The following is a 13,936-nucleotide window of genomic DNA, read 5'->3' on the forward strand; positions in this document are numbered from 1 at the left end:
TCAAAGATCTTATATCGGATCACGAAGGACAGGATGAGAGAGAATCGATTCTTCACAGCCCCCAAGGAAAACGACTGCAGGCCCAGGGCCAACCTCAGGCAAGATGAGCAGCAACGCTGAGGTCTTCGTGCCTCACCCTGCAAGACACAGGACCCAGGGACCAGGCCCAACATCGGTCTTGGGGGAAGTGACCCACACACAGAAAGAAAGGGGCCCGAGACAGGGCAGGAAACAAAGATCCACATTCCCAGAACGACATGCAGAAAGCGGAGAGGAAACTGTAGTGAATGCACCTTGGTAGCAAAAAGCCAAATTCAAGTGTTCTAAGTCAATAGAGCCAAATGCTGTGGGGAATGTGCCAGTGTTTATCTGAAGGCTGCAGGACCAGAACAATCCAGAGGCTAGAATACTCTTGGAAAAGTGGAGACTACAGTTCCATCCTGGCCCTCCCCTCCTATCTGCCTCGGGAGCCTTAACACCAAGAATGGCTGAAGGGAAGCGGGTTCCTCATTACCACGTTAAAGGTAAATAGCTGCTCTCTCCCCACATGTCCCCTAAATGAAAAGGGAAAAGAACCACATTTTTTAAACTTACGAAGAGCCTCCTTACAGCTCCTCAGCTAAAAGCGGTCTGCAGACGTGCTTGATGGCATTCCTGCAAACATGGCTATCAGAGGGACGGCGGTTTATCACAGACACAAGCATGACCAGAGGTCCACTCGACTAGAGAACCATGTTCCTGAGCCCTTCCACTAATCCCAGCCCCCAAAGCCCACACCGGCTTAAGTACCAGTCCTCACCAACCTGTCAAGGGAGGAGCCTCCCCCCACCCCACCATCCTAGAAGTTGAAGCAGCTTGTGGACAAGTGCGGTCAAGCTCTGCCTCAGGGCCAGGTTACGACTGAACAGCCCCTCGCCTGGGCCCCAGTGCCCTGGACTCCCCACCTCTAACCTCCTCTCCGATTCCTCAGCCATCTTCAGCGCCAGCACCTCAGCCTCCAGCACCTTCTGCTCCATCAGGCGCTTCTCTTCCTCCGTCCGAATGGCTGTGGCCTTGATGCGCTGCATTTCCTGTTCGGCCTCCGCGGCCTTCTGCGCCAGGAGTTTTGCCTCCTCCTCAGTGATTTGGGCCTTTTCCGCCAACAGGTCAGCCGTTTCCTCGGACCGCATCTGGAGAGAAGGGTGCTATCAGCTGGGATGGGGATCGATCACATGCCTGTCATCCCTCCCAGATGTGGCCTCAGAAATTCAGGTCAGCAGGAACCAGAGCGTCAGACTCCCCGGGGCCCTGCCACTGAATGCCCCATCAGATGACACTTTGGCAAGGGCCAGACAGCCACACCCTCAACTTTTCAGAAAGTCCCACCCATGGGGAACAACAAGAAAGCACCTTTTTGAGTACCACTTGAACCAAGGCTTTTCCCTTTAAATGCGTGGTTCAAACCAGTGGGAGACAGGTAACAATGTTTTTGATTGTCACAAATCAAGGGTAAGGTGGTGCTAGTGGCATCTAGTGGGTAGGGGTCAGGGACACTGCTAACCATCCTACGAGGCACAGGACAACTTTCATCACAGAGGGTGATCTGACCCCCGGGGCAGGCAGAGAGGCCCTGCTTTAAAGGCGCCCCGGGGAAAGTGGGGCTTGGCCACACATGATCTCCTGCCAACATGGGTGGAAAGAAAAGGCACCGGTTTTTTTTTGTTTTTTTGTTTTTTTTAGCTGAAATGTCAAAGCAAATGTTACTTATCTGTGGTCCTCAGGAGGCCTACCTAATTCCCAAAACCCAAGGGAATCCCCGTGTAGCCTCCTGGGACCCAGACTCCCCCAGAAATCACCAGTGCTTCGTTGGCCATTGTTGCTTCTTCTTTCATCTGCAGCAGCCTCCTCTCCAACTCATCCCTTGTGCGCTCAGCCTCCTCCCTCATCTGCTTCTCTCGAGCGAGGCGCTGCCGCTCCATCTGGGGGGTGGGGGGGGGAACAAGAGTCATGGGGCTCACGACCTACACTGCCACAAGGGTCCTAGAACGCCCAGTGTCCAGAGATGCCCAGGGAGACCCTCTTCGTCCCTTTACTTTAGAGGTTGGCAGTGTCATTCTTGTCACCTACCACCCTCTGTCCTTCAAAACCAGCTGGAGAATCAAAAGCTGTGTCCCTTGAAAAACCATCTAGGGGTGAGGGAACAAACAAAACAACAAAAAAGCCAGCCCTGCCAAGTCTACCTGGATCGAAGGAGGCATTCTTACACAGTGTGCTGAAATGGCTACCCTGCCGATATCCCTTTTTGTTGGAAGACCTCACGTGGCTCCGCCCAGCAGCGGACAGGATGCAATGCAGATTCCTTCTCCCTGAGATGGAGCCCCAGAAACAGACAGCTTTCTTCTGGTTGGACGAGCCACCTCACCATTTCTCACCCACACGACCCCTCCCACATCTCTAATTTCATCCACAATCACTCCTGCCTCTGACCCACAGGGAAGATGGAATCGTGTAGTTCACACATTGTGTTTCACAGGGGGAAGCCACAGCCCCACGGTACAGGCTCCCAGCCTCACGCAGAGGCAGCTCCCGGCCAGGCCTGCAACAGGAGGGAGCCGAGCGGGGAACACAGCCCCCTGTCCTTAAGGCACTGGTACAAAGCTGCCGCCACCTCCCATGCCTTCTGGATCACTGTGTTAATTGGGCCACATGCAGAGCTTAATAAGGGGAACAAGCACAGGACAAGTGCTATTCTCTGTGATCCTAGGGTATTAACTGAGTTCAGAAAGCAGAAGCCAGAAGTGACCACTGCACTATTTTCTTCCTTAAATAGAGCACATTTAATTACTTCTTGCTTCAATTTTCTCCCAAACCCAAGATTTTTAAGATTGCTGCCTTTTGTAAATACTGAGCCAAAAAAAAAAAAAAAAAAAAAAAAAAAAAAAAAAAAAAAAAAAAAGGCATTGGGCCTCGAAGGAATAATGCAAAGACAAGCAATAAAATACTGTAAATTCTTCTCTAATTTTTCCCTTGCAGGTCAGTGAAAAGCTTGGCCAGTTTGTTCTCTAATTTCCACAGCATTACAAATTTCCATTAGGTGGATTACTGTATCTCTATTATTCTCCCCTTGACAAAAGCCCAGGCAACCACCTTCCATTCCCAGCACTACACTTCCCCCTAGACCTCCACCCAATAATAAGGGACCTCTTGTTTGCAAGGTGGTTTAAGTTCACAAAGGCTTTCAGGTGCAATGTGTCCTTTGATCTGAGACAGAGAAGGCATACCATTAGCTCCACTTAACAGATGAGAAAACTGAGATCTGGAAGATAAGTCAGCTACTAATGTCACATACTAACTTTCACATCTGGTTCCAAGGTCAGTGTCTATACTACTGGGCCATGGAGCCCGCCTGCAGGTGCCAGGCCCCTGCCTCTGCTGTTCCACAGGCAGTGCAGGTGTGGGGTGTATGCACGCTCTTCTCTGCCACAATCTCGAGGCCTACACACTCATTGCCGTCTTCAGATCTCTCACTTCTAAGCTTTGCTCAGCTGAAAAGAGGTCAAAGAAGGCTCTTCCTGAAGTTGCCACTTAGACCGTGCTGGCTCAGGAGCATTTCTTTGTCCAACAAAACCCATTCCACCAGCCTGGCCGCCAAAGCATCCCAAATAGCACATCTATAGTATGCCATCTCAGAGAGCAAAGAGATAGGAGCCCTAAAAGCATGCTGGATCAAACTGGGCATTTCATTGTAAATCTCAGGGCAGGGAGCCAGCCTCGCCAGAGTACCCACATCAGAGAGCTGCGCACAGACTAATGATTACTGCTCCGAGCCTGTGAGTCCTGCGGGCAGCTGACTGCAGCTGCTGCTACTCTGTCTAGGAGTTAGTCCAAAGCCACAGTGGATATTCTCAGCAGCGAGGCTCAGATTAGTTGTGTGGATTTCGGTGAGCCGAGATAGTTTATGAGTAGAAAACAATGATGCGGACTGTCCAGTCTGCTGATAAGCTCTCCTGGCACCTCCCACCACAGGCAATATGCCGCCTGGGCTGACTCGTGGTGGGGAAGTGTGGCCGAAGTCTAATTAGCATTCTCACGGTAAGCATGAGATGCTGTCATGCATTCTATCACCTTCTAATTAGAAAAGGACAAGGCTGGGCAAAGGAGACCGGCAGGCAAAAAAAAAAAAAAAAAAAAAAAAAAAAGCGAGTTAGCTAGGTGGATGGATGGATGGATGGATGGACAGACAGACAGACCCAGGCTTGACTATCTCTTCCCAAACCTGCATTACTCCCACTTCACTTAAGTGGGGAAATAACTAGAGATGTTTCTTTTGTATATGCTTTTAGAATTTATTCCTCATTTCCAGAGCAGACACCACACCAGCTGGGCATTGGCCAGTAAAGATCCAACAGGGATAAAATAAGAGAAGGTATGTCCATTGCCAAATGACACCTGTCAGCCTACGACTGCTCCTTACCTCCCAAGCCAAGACCAAGAAGCAGTGACAACAGTGGTTCAGACATGGTCTTTCTCACCTGTTTTCTAGCCTTCTCCTCCCTGGCCTGGGCTTTCATCTGCTGAACTTCCAAAGAATCAGCCTTCCTTCTCCTCATAAAAAGGTCATGGTTCCCAATACAGAGCTGGAGAATCTGTGGCCATGGAAGCAGGAGAAATGTTAAACCCCCAAATGTACTTCACTGCCTACCAGCTCACCAGGGCTACAGCATCTTTGTCTAAGGGCTCTTGGGGGCAGCAGGAAACCTAAAGAGCAAAGCACAGAGTGAAACAGCAAGGCCTTCCCTGCTAATGGCCTCCAGTATGCCAGGGGGCAAAAGTCACAGGTGAAGGGAGGTGCGTCTTCTGGATGCATCTTATTCTCCTAGGATGTGGCACTATAGGGGCACCTGGGTGGCTCAGTTGGTTAAGTGTCCAACTCTTGGTTTCAGCTCAGGTCATGATCTCATGAATCAAGTGATCAAGCCCTGCATCAGGCTCTGCGCTGACAGTGCTGAGTCTGCTTGGGATTCTCTCTGCCCCTCTCTCTAAATAAGTAAATAAATAGATAAATAAATAAATAAGAATTTAAGATGTGGTACTACAGATGAGGGAGGATAGGAAAGTTCATTCAATAGGGATAACAGGTTATTCACGTGAAAAAACTATAAGCTGAGGGCAGCTGGCTGGCTCAGTAGGTGGAGCACGCTACTCTTGATCTTGGGGTCATGAATTTGAGCCCCATGTTAGGTGTAGAGATTACTTTAAAAAACAAACAAAAAAAACAACAAAAAACACAAGAAGCTGAAGAAGCTGGATCCCTCCTTTACACCACACACAAAATCAACACCAGAAGGATTAAAGACTTAAATACGAAGATTGAACCCTTGAAATCTCTAGAAAAGAATATAGAAGAATATCTTTTTTTAAGTTTATTTATTTTGAGAGAGAGAGAACCGCAAGCAGGCCCCATGCTGTCAGCACAGAGCCCGACACAGGGCTCGAACTCAGGAACCATGAGATCATGACCTGAGCCGAAATCAAGCCTAGAAGAATATCTTTATGATCAGAGGATAAGGAAAGATGTCAAACAAAACACAAAGAGCACAAATGATTAAGGAAAAGATGTATACATTTGTCTATGTTAAAATCCAGCATTCTTTGTTTGTTAAGACATTAAAAAGGAGGAAAAATAAGCCACAAGCTGAGAGATGATATAATCAATAAAGAATACAAACAACCCAGAGAAAAATGGCCAAAGGACATGAAATAAGTATTTGACAAAAGAGACAAAAAGCCTGGCCAAAAAATATACAAAAAGATGTTCAACTTCATTAGTAAATATAAAGATGCTCATTTATATAATACTGAGAAACCATTTCATATGCACAACATATGTCAAACAAATTTTAAAGGCTGATATTATAAGTGCAGAAGACATAAAGCAAAAGGAAGTCACACCCACTGCACTGCATCTGTAAATTAATTCATCTCCTTTGGAAAACAACATGGCTTAATCTTGAATTTGGACATACACTACAGCCCTGCACTTGTACTCTTAAGTACTCTCTAGAGAAACTATTGCCCATGTGCAGCAGGACGCAGGTACGAGAATGTTCCTAACAGCTTTGTTAAAATGGCAGAGAAGTAGAAAGCACTTCATTATTCACTAATAGGAAAATGACATATATATGGGGTATATGGGGGGGGGGAAGAGAGGGGGAGGGAGACATATATATGTATCATTGTGTGGATATATGTATATATGTGTACATTTATCTGCACACAATGGAATACTATACAGCAGAGAAAATAAAGGGATCATCTCTTTAAGCATCAAACATAGACACATCTCAGAAAATAATGTACAAAAAAAGTGACAAAAGAGCATAGACAGTTGACAGCACTTATGTCAAAAGTACACAAAACTTAACAGTACATTCATTTTTCTGTATAGGAAATAAAGTTCTGAGGAAAAGCGAGCGAATAATGAGCACCCAGCTCAGAATGGTGATTTCCCTCAGGGAGGAGGATGGGGGAAACCAGCAGGGTGCTAACATGGGGGGGTTTAATAGTATCGGAGTGTGTGGTTTCTTAAAGCTGGGTAGTGGGTGTGTAGTTTTTTTTTTTTTTAATGTTTATTTATTTTTGAGAGAGAGCACAGCAGGGGAAGGGTATAGAGAGAGGGGGACAGAGGATCCAAAGCAGGCTCTGCACTGACAGCAGTGAGCCCGATGTGGGGGTTTTGAACTCATGAACTGTGAGATCATGATCTAAGCCACTGAGCCACCCAGACACCAACTGAGCCACCCAGACACCCCACATAGCTATTTTTGTCACTCTTTATATTTTATTTTTTTTAATGTTTATTTTTGAGAGAAAGAAAGAGACAGAGTGTGAGCCAGAGAGGGGCAGAGAGACAGGGAGACACAGAATCCAAAGCAGGCTCCAGGCTCCAGGCTCCAAGCTGTCAGCACAGAGCCCAACATGGGGCTCGAACTCACGAACTGTGAGATCACAACCTGAGCCAAAGTCGGACGCTTAACTGACTGAGCCACCCAGGTGCCCCTTTTTGTCACTCTTTATACCTTCTATACAAATTATACTTATCCTTTTATATATATTAGTTATCTCCATAAAAATACTTTTTAAAAATTCCACATCACAAAATTTAGGTTTGACTTGTTAGGTTAAGCTAAAGAGAAGAGTCTTTCAAGTCTATCGGCAAAGTGTGTAGCAAGTGAGCTACCTATCATTCTATACCTCACAAGAGGTCACTCTCTCAAAAAAAGGCGCTCAGTTTCTTAGAAAAACTACAGTTATTAGTAACAAAAACTAGGATCTCAACTTACCAGCTTATTAACACGAAGCTTTGAGGAGTTAAATTTAAAGACATCGATTTTCTTATCCAGTGGTTTAATAGTAAACTGAAAGAAAGAAGCAGAAAAAGTTTCAGTCTGACAACATAAAGTATTAGCACCAACCAGGAAATTCCACAAAAGCAGCAACCACACTGTCAAAGATCCAGCACAAGGCTGAGCCTTGTCCTGGCTTCTGGCGCCCGGGGACTAACCCACTGTGATTTAGAAACAGCTGAGGGCATGGAGTCTGGGGCTGTGGAAGGTCAGGATCCTGGAAGGGGTGCTGTCGGCACCATCTCAGGCTTGGAAACCTGAACTATGGACCCCTGATGGGCCCGACCATGAGGCCAACGCTGGGAAGCCCACTGCAGCATCCCAGGCCCAGTTCTGCCTTCAGGAAGCTCACAACCTAGCTGGAACTAGACTCATGACTCAACTGCTACTTAAGAAATTACATCATCTCTTAGCGCCTCATCGGGTGGCAAAAATCACAAATGTCGTGGGGATTCAGAGTAGATCTACCATAAGTAGGCGGGAACTTCAGTTGGTCATAGACAAAGAGAATATGATAGAGGATCTAAAAGATTGGGTGGAGGGCTATTCAGGACAGGGCAAGCGACAGAAATGAGGCAGAGATAGAGAAATGAGCAGACTGTGTGTGTGTGTGTGTGTGTGTGTGTGTGTGTGCGCGCGCGCGCGTTTGACGTTATTAGCTCTCTGATGACTGAGATGATATCACGGGCTCATACTGGGAGGAAGGCAGGGGTGGGCTGGGGGTGGACAGTTGGAGGGGTTTGGGTTTGATGTGACAGCATACAGGTCGTCACCACAGGTTTCTGAATGTGGGGATTATCAGATGAAAGCTGTTAATAAAAGGAATAAAGTGCGAAGAAGAGACCGTGGTAGCAGAGGGAAACTGCTCTCGAAATCAAAGGGGAGTGATAAGGACAGGGTGGTAGCTAAGTAGGAGATCCCAGGGCCAGACCACAGGCAGGGAAGCATATAAAGGACAAATGGCAGGGGCGCCTGGGTGGCGCAGTCGGTTAAGCGTCCGACTTCAGCCAGGTCACGATCTCGCGGTCCGTGAGTTCGAGCCCCGCGTCAGGCTCTGGGCTGATGGCTCGGAGCCTGGAGCCTGTTTCCGATTCTGTGTCTCCCTCTCTCTCTGCCCCTCCCCCATTCATGCTCTGTCTCTCTCTGTCCCCAAAATGAATAAAAAACGTTGAAAAAAAATTAAAAAAAAAAAAAATAATAAAGGACAAATGGCAATTGCTGCCGGACAGATCCTCCATTTCAAAGAAGCACTTAAAAAATGGATATCTATTCCCGAGAAAGCCGTGCTAAGCAGATAAATACATCTGGGAAGATGTATTTTTGGGTATTTCTTTTGCATATTATACTGTCCAAGGAAGGAGGGGTTAGCATACTGAGGACAGAAAACGATCCTTTGGTTAGCTTTTGGTCAAGCTAACTTAGAAGCACTATTGCTCTTGTGTAGGCTGCTATTCGTGAATTTCTTGAGCTTATTTTTGGCTTTGAAGTCAAACCCCGGAGCCGTCAGTGGGAAACCACAAACAGTGGGGAAACCACAGGCTTTGCCGGGACGCGCGCAAAGAATCAATGGATCACTTAAAATAAACCAACATTTCTGTTTTGACAGCACGGCTGTCATGCATAACTACTAAGACTACTTCCTATTATGTCAAGTCAGCTTGAGGTCCTCTTACTGCACGAAGTTATTGACATGATGGAACATGATGGTGCCCTGCCCCCGGAGAGGGTATATTAGAGTTTATTGTGTCAGGCTATACTAGGGGAGACTTTAATCCTTGGGTTCTGTGAAGAACGAGTGTTTTGGGAGCCTTTAGCACACAAATGTGTGGATATGCAGTAAACAGACTTTATGAAATTAGAGATGAAAAACTACCGTGCCGTAGCATACCTACTACTTTAAGTCATGTGGGGCTTTCAATTTAAGTATTTTAAAAAAGCAATAGTTAAATGCTCCTTTTCTGAGCAAAAAATTTCAGAGCCAGAATGTTTTGAATTAAGAAGCTCAATCTGTCTCATCAAGCATGGCCGAGTAGATCTCAACCACGTATTGGAAACCAGGAGCCTGGTGTTCCCTTTCTCAAGTTGCTACAAGGGAAGGGAAAACAGGAAATCTGCTCAGGGTGGGGGCTCTGCAGGCAACAACACGAGCCGTCACTGTTCCTCATTCCACACTCAGCGTCCCAGCTGTGTGTCACTGAGCACCATCCAGGCCTACTGCCCTCTGCCCAGTACCCTGTGCTCTCAGGACTCCTACTCAGCGCCCTGCATCGGAAAAGTGCCCCCAGGGCTATGGCTTTGGTGAACATGGAGCTCAGCCCCTGCTATTCCCTTCACCAATCACCAAGTCGCCTGATCCCTCCACATCTTCACTTCCTGATGTGACACAGATACCCCAAACCCGGCCCCTACTCTTGCAGCATGTTCTTAGGAGGAGAAATCAGAGTCGGGCTGAGAGCGCTTATGAAAGCAGAAAAGCACCGGATCATTATCACGTGTGTCATCAGTCCCTTGCGCTACAGGCCTGTCTCACAGCAGTCCGGTCCTTGCTGGACTGTAACTTCCCTGAAGGTCGAGACTGGCTTTTCTACATCTTTGTTTCCCCTACGAAAACTAACACAAAGCAGATGCTTGATAATGCCTTTAAAATTAACAGAGAACAAACGAGTGAATGAACAAACCTAAGATTACAGTGTTTGGGAAAGATCACCATCCGGTATAGGAACATCTGACTTCTAACTTAAGTGCTCAGCCAAGTTATTCAAACTTAATTACTTTTGAATTCTCATAAGCAGTTAGCCTGATATTCTTATTTATATCCTCACAGAGAGACAGAAAGAGGTACACATACGTATATATACATGTGGGGATAAATACTTAGATAGATATCCCCACCCTACGTATCAAGCACTAGACACTGAGAGAGGGTTTAATGTATACCACACTGAAAAACACAAACAGAATTTCTCACCAGAAATGGAAAGGCAAGTAATAACACAAGGTTACTTTCTGGTTGGTTTACTGTTCTTTGGGGTTTAGTCTTGACAAGTTGAGCTTCCCAGCCTCTTGTTGGTCAGCAGGGGGGGTTTAGTGATGCTACTTGAAAATAGGATGCCAATACTGCTCTGTAAACAGGAAACAACAACCAAAAACACAAAGCCTGGGGAGTAAAGGATTTTACTGATAGCAAGGAGAAGTCCAGGGAAGAGGAGAGATGGGGACAGGCTGGCAGCTGGGCTGCTGGCATGTCTGCATGCGGGGCCTGTCCTACCTCCTTGTCGCTGTACGAGATGTTTCTGATTTCATTCCACGGGAAGGAGATCTTGGGGGTCAGCCTGTTCTCAGGGTCATAGATGTGAAGCCCCAGAGCATCCACTCCAAGCAGCAACTCTGTGCCCTTTTTATTCTGTGGAGTCAACAAAGATCAGCCACCGTCAGCTCCAGCAGACGTGTGAGATTTTATTCAACTTCCCAAAGAACCTGGCACATGCTGTTACATCTGACGAGTTCCAACAGGTCCCAACAGAAGTCACAGCTGCTGTGTAACCCAGGGGGCTCCAGCTTCCTGAATTGGGGCAGGCAGAGGCAAAATACCATCCTCATGACTCAGTGTCCCCCAGAGGGATCACTGGGGGCTTCTGTCACTGGCTTGATGGCTAAAGTAGCAGCAATCTAAGCACTGTTACCTCCAATTAAATACAGTAGTAGCCCCACACCCACCCCTTATCTGTGGTTTTGCTTTCCACAGTTTCAGTTACCCCAGTCTAGAAGCAGATGATCCTCCTTCTGAACTACTGTCAGGTCAACAGGAGCCTAACGCTACATAATAACACCTACGTGATCCACCTCACTTCATCTCATCATGCAGACATTTAAGCCTCTCGCATCATCACCAGAAAGGTGAGCACAGTCCAATAAGATGTTCTGAGAGAGAACACATTCAAATAACTTTTATTATAGTATATTGTTATAACTGTTCTTTTTTATTGTTAGTGTTGTTAATCTCTTACACCTTGAGCCTAATTTATAAGTTAAAATTATCATAGGTATGTCTATACAAGAAAAAAATATAGTATAGATAGGGTTTGGTACTATCCATGGTTTTAGGCATCCACGGGGGCTTTTGGAAAAGTACTCCTATGGATAATGGGGAACTACTAGAACTAGGTTATCACAGAGGTAGAATAAAAACCCATAGGATTAAACATTAAAAGAAAAGGTAGGGGGCGCCTGGGTGGCTCAGTCGGTTGAGCATCCGACTTTGGCTCAGGTCATGATCTCACGGTCTGTGAGTTCGAGCCCCGCGTCGGGCTCTGTGCTGACAGCTCAGAGCCTGCAGCCTGCTTGGGATTCTGTGTCTTCCTCTCTCTCTGCCCCTCCCCTGCTCATGCTCTCTCTCTGTCAAAAATAAATAAACATTTAAAAAAAAAATTTAAAGAAAGAAAAGGTAGTTGTACTCCCAGAAAGAAAATTCTAAGTGCTAGGATCAAATGGTTTTATTTTATGTTAAAATGTAGTCTCAACATGATAAAGCAAATATAGTCAAATGTTATAGAATCTAGACAGTGGGTATCTATGGGTATTTGTTATAAAATTTTTTCAATTTTCTTATATGTCTGAAAATTTTTATAATAGAACACTGGAAAAAAATACTCCAAAGTGAACTATATATAAATTATACCTCAATAAAGCTGTTTGAAAATGTGATGGTACATATGTTGGTTGGCAGGCAGAGCAGACAAAAGGCAAGCGTCCTGGGCCTCCATGTCACTGACCCAGCAGTGGGCCTGGGGTTACATCTTCAGGCTGCAGATCCATCCACCTGTGCTGTGTGGTCTGGCCCTTGTGTGGTGGTGGAAGGAAGCTCCCTGCACAAGGACCTAAAGCACCTGACCCCTTGCTGACAAGAAGGAAATTGAACCAGACTCAAAGGCAGGAAAACAGATCTGCAGAGTGAGAAGGTGCTCGGACTGTGATGAGAAGGACCAATCTAACAGCAGGTGTCAGATGGACAAGTGAGCTCTCCAAGATAAATCTTTTTACTCCTTCTAACACCCCAAAGTCAGGAGCTGTCACTAAACCAGGAGAGAGATCCCTCGTCTGCAAAGCTATTAAAACTACTACATTAACACAGTGAGGCTTTGTACTTTTAAGAGCTGTAGTACATTCTGGAAAACGAGATACTTCATTATATTTGTGACTTTTTTTTTAAGTTTATTTTTGAGATAGAGATAGCGCACACACATGAGCAGGGGAGGGGCGGCGGGGGGTGGCGGACAGAGGATCCAAAGCGAGCTCCGTGCTGACAGCAGAGATGCAGGGCTCGAACTCATGAACCATGAGCTCATGACCTGAACTGAAGCCAGATGCTCAACCAACTGAACCACACAGGTGCCCCTGTGACTATTTCCTTTAAATTAAATTAAATTAAAAAAAAAAAAAAGGATTCTACCCTCTGCTTCCTATCATGATGCCAACATTCCTAGGGAAAAAACAAAGAGGTGCGACTCAAGCAGTCCCTTTTAAATTGTTTTAAGCACACATCTTCCTTAGTTGATGGTGAGATTACAAAAACTTGGACACAAATGATACTAAAATATCCATTAGCTTTGTCTACTGCATTATACAAAACATATACACATACAAAATAGTGTATTTTGGTCTGATTGCTACAGAAATATTCCCGGGCACCTGGGTGGCTCAGTGGATTAAGCATCTGACTTTGGCTCAGGTCATGATCTCACAGTTCATGACTTTGAGTCCTGCAATGGGTGAGCTCGAGCCCCACTCTGGGTGAGCCCTGCTTCTCTCTCACCTTTCTCTCAATGCTGCTGGTGGGATTCTCTCTCTCCCCTCTCTCTCTCCGCCCCTCACTCACTTACACTCTCTCTCTCTCAAAAAAAAAAAAAAGAGAGAGAGAAGAGAGAAAGAAAAAAGAAATATTCCCTAATGAGAAACTAGTTTTTAAGGATTGTAAAACACTACTTTTTTAGAATCTAGATGGTGGGCATATGGGGCAAGAGGAAAGATGTTGCCAAAACCACAGAAATGTGTTAAATTAGTCTGACCTTAAAGAAACCAGACAATTGGGGCACTTGGGTAGTGCAGTGGGTTAGGCATCTGACTCTTGACCTTGGCTCAGGTCATGATCTCATGGCTCATGAGTTCAAGCCCCACAGTGGGCTCTGTACTGATGGTACAGAGCCTGCTTGGCGTTCTGTCTCTCCTCCCTGTGCCCCGCCTCCCCGTTGCTTGCACACACACAATCTCTCTCTCTCTCTCTCTCTCTCTCTCTCTCTCAATAAATAAAATTAAAAATTAAAAAAAGAAAGGAACCAGACAGTTAGCAAATACAAATTAATAAAACTTTAGAAAATAACCTCGGGGCACCTGGCTAGTTCAGTCAGGAGAGCATGTGACTCCTGAGCCCAGGATAGTGAGTTCAAGCTTCATGTTGGGTATAGAGCTTACTTAAAAAACATATATATATAGGGTGCCTACATGGCTCAGTTGGTTAAGTGTCAGGCTCTTGACTTTGGCTCAGGTCATGATCT

General features: G+C 45.9%; 1 protein-coding gene across 5 annotated transcripts in view; it reads right to left on the bottom strand.

Moving 5' to 3' along the window:
* The window catches only part of NF2 (neurofibromin 2), an 80,387-nt gene that overhangs the window by 21,758 nt on the left and 44,693 nt on the right, over positions 1-13,936 (bottom strand). For 4 of the 5 annotated variants that reach the window (XM_042909650.1, XM_042909652.1, XM_042909651.1 and 1 more), the window contains 5 exons: positions 10,654-10,788; positions 7,323-7,397; positions 4,512-4,625; positions 1,836-1,958; positions 952-1,169 (listed from right to left, as the gene is read on the bottom strand). In XM_042909650.1, the coding sequence (XP_042765584.1) occupies positions 952-1,169; positions 1,836-1,958; positions 4,512-4,625; positions 7,323-7,397; positions 10,654-10,788 (665 nt within the window). Of the gene's footprint in view, positions 1-951; positions 1,170-1,835; positions 1,959-4,511; positions 4,626-7,322; positions 7,398-10,353; positions 10,508-10,653; positions 10,789-13,936 lie in introns of those variants that run through there. The other variant, XR_006195075.1, reaches the window with a different exon arrangement.

The sequence above is a fragment of the Panthera leo genome, chromosome D3, assembly GCF_018350215.1.
Source record: "Panthera leo isolate Ple1 chromosome D3, P.leo_Ple1_pat1.1, whole genome shotgun sequence".
Lineage (NCBI taxonomy): Eukaryota > Metazoa > Chordata > Mammalia > Carnivora > Felidae > Panthera > Panthera leo.